General features: G+C 43.0%; 1 protein-coding gene across 7 annotated transcripts in view; it reads left to right on the top strand.

Annotated features, from left to right (window-relative positions):
* Window positions 1-8739, top strand: part of LOC111254200 (uncharacterized) — a 34224-nt gene extending 25485 nt beyond the window's left edge. For 2 of the 7 annotated variants that reach the window (XR_015317093.1, XM_086974888.1), the window contains 2 exons: window positions 5215-7068; window positions 8389-8739. Coding sequence is in view for 6 of the 7 variants with exons in the window: in XM_086974888.1 (XP_086831014.1) it covers window positions 5215-5272 (58 nt within the window). In the remaining variant the exon portion in view is untranslated. The other 5 variants (XM_086974886.1, XM_086974892.1, XM_086974891.1 and 2 more) reach the window with 4 other exon arrangements.
* The last annotated feature ends 606 nt before the right edge of the window (window positions 8740-9345 follow it).

Raw genomic sequence — 9345 nt, forward strand, 5'->3', positions numbered from 1 at the left:
CGGATGCCCAATAGAATATTCGTTCGAATCAAGTGAGTCTCGTTTTAGTGAAGCTGGAAAACAACGTCAAAAGTATTTAACTATATACGGAAAATACGAAATAATGTGTCTGACATTAAAGGCAATACGTACGTCAATGGAAGCAGCCACGGAACATAACAACTGGGTTGGGAAGATAGATATACTTCAAATGGATATCATAAATATATTTATACACTCTGATGCATGCGCATTCGACCAATTCAGGGTATACGACACGGCTTCGAACAGTCGTTCATTCCCCCAAGCTGAACACTGATAATACGCATTCCTTTTTTTTTTTCAAAAGAAACGACGATCGCATCCGTGGATATACCGCCAGGACCCTTGGAGCTACGTGCTATCCTAAGCACTTACTTGTTTGCTGTTTCCTTCGTAGCAGAATGCTAAGCAAGCTCCTATCGCTGGACTGATCATCATAACAAAACAGGGAACTCTTCAAATCACTCGATAGCACCCCATATGTGCATGAATGCGCGTCGACGTAAACGCCAGCAGCAACAAAACGGCTGCAACGACTTTCTTATCCGATGACTTCTGAGTGTGCGACTTCTGTCAAAAACACCGAAAAAAGTAATCAACAATAACTTTCTTTAAAAAGGTGCAGCAGTAGCAGCAAGAGAGAACATGTAATAGGAGGGGATAGAGAAGAATCCTGCGGGAATATCCGTCATTGCCGTTGCTTCTGACTTTACGTGATCAGCGCTTACCCGCTACTGCAACTACCAACATTGTTGTGATCGAGTTGGCGGCTCGTCTTCCCAAAAGCCATCATTGCTTGCATGACCAGTCAATGTTTGGCATTGCTAACTCGTGCATTTTTTCATTTTTTCGCGCGTACGTGGACACCGTACTCCATCTCGTTCTGGATTTACGTGAGCGTACGATTTTGTTGATTATAGAGCTCTTAAAGCATCAGCGCTGGCCGTTCTCGGATGTAGCGTTTCCTCACACTGACCCGAGCGTCTTTTCTTTTTTATATTTAAGAACCTACAAGCGACGGCAGATAGTTTACTAGCAAAGCTCATGTATGTGTATCGGTATATCGTGGCGAGATGCTTGTTTTGCAGGCGGAAGCCGTGGATTGAGCACAGGGCGCGTTCCTCTTCAAATCCGTCGCTTAGTATCGTCTGCCCGTCCGTTGCCAGGACGTATTAGCAAGATCACATCAACAGCAACAACGACGACACCCAAGACAATGTTATAGCGACGCGACCGCTGAACTTAATCATTTAGTTGCTTTCTTTTTTGCCTTATATCGACTACTGCTGGCTGCTATTTTTTCATTATATCTACTACCATTGCTGCTATGACTGAGCCGAATGATGCAGCTTCGATCACACAGAGGTACAGACGTGCATTGACGTACGATTAAACTCCATTGTCTGTTTACACGTCGTCCAGGTCCAAATGCAGGGAAAACTGGACGGGAACTGCGAAACTCTTTTCGTATATGACACCCAAAGAAGCGGCGATCTACGCTCGGCAGGCTTTCCATTCACGAACAAATCGTCATCGTCGTTGATCAATCGATACTCAGAAGCTAGCTAGAGCTATTTTGAAAATAGTTTTTGTTTTAAGGTGTGTACGTTCACATCTATTTATACACAAATCAAATACGATTACGGATTGCGACGGGAGAATGTGGCCAGAAATTATTTTTGCCACCGGTAAGTAAAATTAAGTGGCCGACAAGTATTACACAGCTAGAAGTGGATGGCTTTTTTTTTTTTTAGGTTGTGCAGAAAATTGATAAACGGCCCACTGGTACAGAAGCCAACAGTTATCTATTCCAAAGGTAGAAGGACCGCTGTGCTTTTTCGTTCAAAAATAAGGCTCATCAGGACGCGACAATACAATGTATCTTTTTTGTGTTCCACGTCCATATATACGTGAGTACTGTGTGAAAAGAAAAAACAGTGTACATAAGCTACAGCCTTTTCACGCCCTTCCGTCGTTAAAAATGCCGCGGGTAGATAATTTTTCACCTGGTTGACAATAACGTTTACTGCTACGGTGGTCCTATTCGGCGCTAATCACTTGCGCGTCCTTAAGTGAATTGTAAATTTTGTTAAACGTAACGAATATATATAATATACGGCCTACTAATCGAAATAGCGTTCTACTTATGCACCTGATCATAATAGTCACGATACTATAATAAGTAAAGGCAGGGTGCTCGGCACCGTTTATTCTGTATCCACTCTAGCATCACATATAGCTTATAGGCAAATCCGTCTAGAGTGGCCTCGTTCGTGTAAGCTTTGTCGGCAGCAACGCCACCTTCACCGCCGCCGCCGCCGCCGCCGCAACTATGGCAGTATCAACAAGAAAAAATTATGTGGCAGCAGGCAGCCAGAACTACCAAATAACCGTCGTGAACGTTTACTGATCAATGAGGGCAAACGAGCCAAGCACCGATAAAACGTTGGCAAACAACACGAGATGGGAGTGGCCGTCAACGTAGATCACTGGCCACCGCCGACATTGCTGGACCAGTGGTACGAATATCTGAAAACGCCAGCCTCAACCACTAGGACAAATCGAAGCCGTTACTCTCTCCGTTCCAGCAGCCCTCTCAGCTGGAGGTGTACCTTCGTTTGGCTAGAGTGCAATAAGTCCTAAGAAAAGGCCGCAATCAACAGCGTGAAGGACTGCAGATACTCTATGGAGCTGCGCTGAGTGAGCTGATTCTACGCTCATTGCGGCAGGCAGCAAAATGCTTAAACCCTTGCTTCCGCGCTCACCGACTGCCCCGGTATCTACTGATAGGATATAGTGTAGTGCAAACTCATCGAAGATGCGATGGCTGTCTAGAGGTAGACGGATCAAAGGCAGTGGGGCTTAGAAAATGAGAAGGAGTGCCACAACCGAACGTCAGGTGGCAGTAGCATCCTCTGTTACTTGCGTTCGCTTTCGATTTTTTACAAGGCATATTCAGTGTAATATCCCTTTACGTCGAATGTTGTGGGGTTAATGTCCATGGCCATCGATGGCGGAGCTCTTTAACGTAACTAAAGTAACATCCTGTGTTGTATACGAGTTGAAGAGGTATTGCGTCTAGCGCAACAACTGATCGCGGCCATTGGCTTAGAAGCGCATAGGTGTCCTTTAATCTCTCACTGCTGTCCTGTTCTCGGATTGCCGTAGAGTGCCAAATTAGGTAGGTAAAAACCTTGTTGTTTCTGCGTCGTGCTGCTGGATGCATAGAGTAAAATAAAAAGATTAGTGCTCCTCTGTCCTAGGCGTTCTCTACTGCCAGATCAATGCCAGCCTGTGATTAACTGCCTCGCGCAACAGAATACAGGTGCCGTGAAACTGCGGCACCAATCATACATCAGCATTTAAGGGTCAGTTCACGAGAGAACCTAACTCGAGTACGGTACTAACACGCCTGCTGGACGCCAAATCTGTCGTAGCCTACTGAGATGGGCAGGCAGGCAGGCAGGCACAAGGAACCACCGACAGGTCGTTGTGGTCACCACGCGAAGAGGGAACGTCCCCATAATTGGAGAAATTCAACGACAGTACGTTAAGGAAAGTAAATTGCTACGCAAGAATAGATAGATTACGTTAGACACCGAGCAGTATATATTGTGGCTGAAGCGGAATGGCGCGTTGAGCGTACAAACGATAGTAAGTGTATTATGTCATTGTAACTGACGGCAGTGAAGAGCATAGCATGACACATAATGGGGGTTGCTGTGGAAGACGTAATCAAAGAAGGCAACGATTAGTTACTGAAAAACACCTTAATTCGAGCCTAGATGTAACGAAAGATCTCCAATCGCAGATCAGCCACAAGGAAGGGGATCGTAGAAGGTCTAGTTATGCAGTATTTACGAGGTCTTTATCTGTGACTTCGGATGGTTTTTGTTGAGCTGCACGCCTCTGCAGGCGATGTTTTGTTTGCATTTATGCAATATGCATTGATAAACGTTGATCGCAGTACTTTCGTATCTATGAATAAGGCTACTGTAATAGCTTATGTGTTGCCTTGAATTGCCCAGGGGCAACATGGGACGCACTGATGATTGTTTCTTCTTAAATTATTATTTAACAATATTATTACTCTACCTTGATTTTTTTATCGGGACATATACGTTTATTTAGAGGAACGTCTAATTCATTTAGTAGGAGCTTTATATAACAACTTCATTTGTGAGGTAACAAGAGTGATGGCACTGATTCGGATTTGCGGCTAGAGAGCTCTGTCAAGAATAGACCACCAGAAGGCCCCGTCGCACAAAGCGTCTTCTTCCAGTTTTCAGGATAGTCTATTTGCCATGTTTCGCAAGATTCTTTAGAGCAGCGCTGTAGACCGGTGACGCCACGCTGAGTTCTCGTAGTTGGATCAGTAGCAAGAAAAATAAATCTCAAAATATCACTTATTTCTTGGTCAAGCGTTCCTAGAATTACAGGTCCTGTGTACATCTAAAGTTCATTATGTTTCGATAATACCTAAATACAACAAAGGCAAATTTCTCATGCAAAAAGTAGATGGCTTATAAATTATATTATCGTTCATAAGGTAGCGATCTCAGAAGTTACCTGCTTTTTCTGTTTACTTCACTTCACAGTAATGTTGTTTTCAATTATGAAAAGGTTCGCTCGATTCTTTCTTAGCATTTAAGGATACTTGACCATATTTTTCGATCCTGTCGTTAGTGTGGCAGTGTAATAATAGAAAGAAATTAACAAACAAAATTTCCTAGCGGACGTTCCCTAATCAGCACCCAGTTGACCAGTGACCGCGGCAGAATATGCATAGAACATATAGCGTAGATATCACTAGTTGTCCGCAGTCTATCAGCTGTGTCCTCAACGAAAGCTCCATATGATATAGAACGACTGTGGCATTTATTGGCGCTGATAGAGAAAACCGAAAGCCATTCCTTGCCCTACGTACTTCGTTTATATTGTCAGAGCTACAGCGACGACGGCTCATCCAGCTCGTTCGGACGCAGTCTTCTCGTACCAATTAGAACATTGTTGCCACCTCTGTCTTCGGCTAGCTTACTTCTCCCGTTTACGAGCTATGAATACGGGATAACTGTGAGAGCACAAATGCAGGCCAACCACATGTTTTACCACCACAATTGACTATTTTTCGAGAGTACGTAATAAAGAACCAGCGTTAATAAGACGCCTTTGTGTTTTTTTCTTTATTTAAAGAGCCATGATGAGCGGCAGTTCAAGACAAAAGAGGCTCGCGGTTGCGACGATCATTTGAAGGCGCAGTTCAACGAAAATGAAGGAGCACAGGGCGAATCTTCGACGTGGTACCGTGATCACACGGTGCAGCTGATTCGCATGCCTTTGTTTGCCTGATCATACGAGCGCATTGCCGGTCGTATCTTCGCACTAATATTGATAGCATGTGTAGTATAGTGTGGCGGATACGCTTGTAGAGCACACCGTGAGTGGCGTAAAAGTTGTGTAGCAAAACGTAAACCCGCTGTGGTATTTACTGCGGCAGCCATAGAAAAGAGCTGCCGACAATGAACAAACGAAGGGAACAAACGCCGGAATCCCTTACCGAAGCCCAAATTCCGGCGTGTGACATCGGGGCATAGGCTGTATGATACCGGTAAGCGAGCCTGCAGAAAGCTGTTTGTCGCTCTTTATGTCTCCGTACACCATGTGCCATTCGTCGACGAACGTAGCGACTGTAAGCGATCCCGCGCGGGAAACGCGGCCATCAGCAGATAGGAGGTACGATAACGACGTCAACCAACGCAACGACAGAACCGCAGTCGTCACCACCCAACATCGGCATTGAATTCCTTTAAAGGCTCCCAGCCCAGCCACCACCAATCCTCAATATATGAGTTTTAAAGGAGCATACATTTCCTTTTCCATTCTATAGTAGAACACTCCGCAGAGAAGGGAACTCGAGGGGGTGAATCAATATCTAACCGTGAAGCTCAAGACTTGTCCTTCAAGCCGCAGTGCTAAGCACATATCGTCATGACGGAGTTCTGTGCATTATGCTATGGCTATTAGTGGTAATAGAGTTAGCAAAACAAAACAAATCGCGTCATATTGTGAAGGAAAGTTCGTGCCACAAAAATTAATTTCATCAGAAATGCAACCGTAGACTAGGCTTATTCCGGTCTGATACGCAGAACTTGGTTTCTAGTTTATTTGTTTGTACCGCTCAGACATATTATTAATTTAATAGGTTCGTAGACAAGCAAGCAAGCAAAATTGTTACGTTATTTATCCTATTTTCCTTAAAATGATTTAGAAACTTGTCAATGGATTATGTGTTTAAAGTCTAACGGAAAAGGCTTTAAGGTAAGTAGACAAACTAAGTCGCAGCTTCTGTATCTAAACGAAAAAATGAGTGCTTTTTATTAGAAAAAAAATAGTTATTGATTCACTAATATGAAATATCTATAGCGAAGATTTAATATAGCCCAGTGTTTTTGTTTGAACCCAATTTACTGCATTCATAAACCTACTTTGAATCTAGTTAATTGGCAACGGGTTGTTATGTTAGGTTAAATTTGACAGTTTGTAAATGGTAATTACACATAAGAGTATTCCCATCCATATAATGTCCCAAATTCTTACGACAGTTACCCATAAGTATCCATCTATCTCTCGCATCCTTTGTAAGAAGCTAAAACCTCTTTTTCCGATAAATTTCATAGCCAAAATGTTGCCTTCAATTATCACCATGTTCTATCGCCAGCGATCCCCTACAGTTGCGTTTGTTAGAAAGGAGAGCAAATTAGTGCCAGCCCTGTATTCTGCATTATTTTAGTATATATGTTTATATAATTAGACGTGGAACGAAACGGAAGTTGCCGCTACAAATCGTAAATGAAGGTCTGTCTGTTAGTGGGTAAAGTAAGATATGACTTCATTCATCGACTTTACGCACGACACAGTCAATGCACGCTACGCTCCTTCGCCGTTGGTTACTGCGAAGTCCCATTTAACTTATCCATCACCCGCGGAGGAGGCATAGTAGAGGCTCCGGCATGAAGCCAGCTCGTTACGCTCACCGTGACGTAAGTTGTACGTATATATGTAGCTTAATGCATGATTATATTTCGCTTAGTTTTTGCTATCCCCTGTTAACATATTGTTTTAAAGAGGCCCCAGCATTGAAACCATGCCCGATGTTATTCTAGCTATTGCTTCGTATCCGTGGCTGTTCCTAGTGTAAGAAGTAACTTGTTATAATAGCACGTAAACGCCTGAAAACTAGTCTCTCCTGGTATATTTTCGGTGCCCAAGTCGCGTTAGATATACATGTACTGAAATTTCTAGGTATTTTTGTGCATGACTGAATCTACATCAATCTTATCAGCAGATAACATGAAAAGTGACGATGTATGATAATACTTCATTAGTATGATTTACTATATTTATTTGATATGATCAACTGAGATTTGCTTACCTGATCAAAAACGTGATCCAGTAGAACAACCGATTTAGGCGCTCGGCGCAGTTCTTTGGATTTAACACGTGACCTAAGCTAGCGTTTCACTAAAAATATCAATATAGCAAATGTTTAGGTTATTGCTAAGCTGTCTGATCACGAAACGACAGAAGGTGAAAACTTAGACGGGCAGTACACGGTAGACAGTAACCTCAACAATACTTCGATCCTAACCTTACTGGTGAATACAGAAGCGCTTTTCCTACCTAAGTAACACCTTAGAGAACACAGCGTGTATATCGTACAAAAACTATCGAAAGATAAAAACAGAAAAAGCGTATATATTTTCGTTATAATGATTTATCTTTTTACAGCTCCCCCAGTACAGATATCTCTCTCTCTCATAAAGAAAGCTTGCTTCTTTCTTGAGCAACGCAGCAGGTTCTAATCAGCTTCGCAGCATGCTGGAAAAGTAGCCGAACTATCTAGTTAAATAACATCAAAAAGCAGTAGTTTCCAGATGATCTTAACTATATGCTAAACACAGCTTCACAATTGATTCTGTGACCGTTTTTTTTCTGCTCGAATCTACGTGTGCTTCTCATACACTTGCATTGCTTAAGATCCTTCTTTCCTCTGCACTGCTGTAATTAATCAGGCCACATGATCCACTAAAGACATTGTCTTGTATTGTAAATTACGTTTCTTCTGCTGCTTCCACAGCTCCTACTCGTCACAGATAACGCATTATTAACATTGGACACTAGCAGTTATTTGCTACCACTAAAATAGTAATTCTCATGCTTTTCTATCCCGACGTAAGCCGTCAGATGTTACTTCAGACGGCTGGCTTCCAGCACGAAACGAATCGTGTCCACGGCCGGATTCGAACCTAGACCACCATGTATTTTTAATTTTAACACATACACGCATTACCTGCTGCACTATTACAGGGATAAATCGTTACCGTCGAAGTGATCTCTGCTGCATAACTCAACAAACTCCGAAGCGACCTGCGTCGTTGTTGAAGCTGTAGACGTATCTCTTAAACACGTTACGTGAGAGAATCATTACATCTGAATGCCCACTTAATGCATATGAGCATCTACAGCTTCGGATGACCACGACGACAACAGTTCTATTTAAATTGATGAAAGATGCATTGGCAATTGATGTACATGCAATGGACATAATATTACTCTGTTGATTTATCACTCCGCCTGCGTTTGTTCATTCAACCTGAACGTTTGAGCGATACTTGAGCTCGTAGTTCAGAATAAAAAGAATCATAGTAGTCACTATTACCTCAGGGCTGTTTGTGAAAAAATCTGCCATCTGCCATCGTGTATTTCGATAGGGAAACTCAATCGCTCTACATCGTTCATGCGGGTCACTCCGCCTGTCACACTTATATATGTCACATAAATCTAGTAATATGTGTCGTATCACTCAGCTGTATATCGACATACATGCACGGGTTTCCGTCGGAACCTGGTTCATATCTTTCTCTGAACGTCCGCATAAACTTTGCGCGCGTTCTTATGTATTCGTTTTCTAATGGTGACACTATTCATCAGAGATCGCTCGTCAGAGCTTAACGTGTTTAAGTCCGACGCCCGCCCCGTCGTTTGAAAAGCAAGACCACTTATACACCTACTACCGCCAGCAGTAATAGACCAGCCTAGACGTGATGATTGGCAATTTCCTGACATCTCTGACAGACAAACAGCTTCGTTGTTTCGCCTCGCGATCGGCGGCGGCCTGACAATGATTGTCAGGTTAAACCAACTTAGATCACAACCATAATAATGACAATAACAACAGCACTAGGCTACCGCTGTTGCTATTAGAGGATACGTCGTGGAGGGTCTGCATCACTTCAATGGACCGCTTCTATTGCTGCGCGCTCG

This window comes from Varroa destructor, unplaced genomic scaffold (genome assembly GCF_002443255.2).
Source record: "Varroa destructor unplaced genomic scaffold, Vdes_3.0 BEIS01000007.1, whole genome shotgun sequence".
NCBI lineage: Eukaryota > Metazoa > Arthropoda > Arachnida > Mesostigmata > Varroidae > Varroa > Varroa destructor.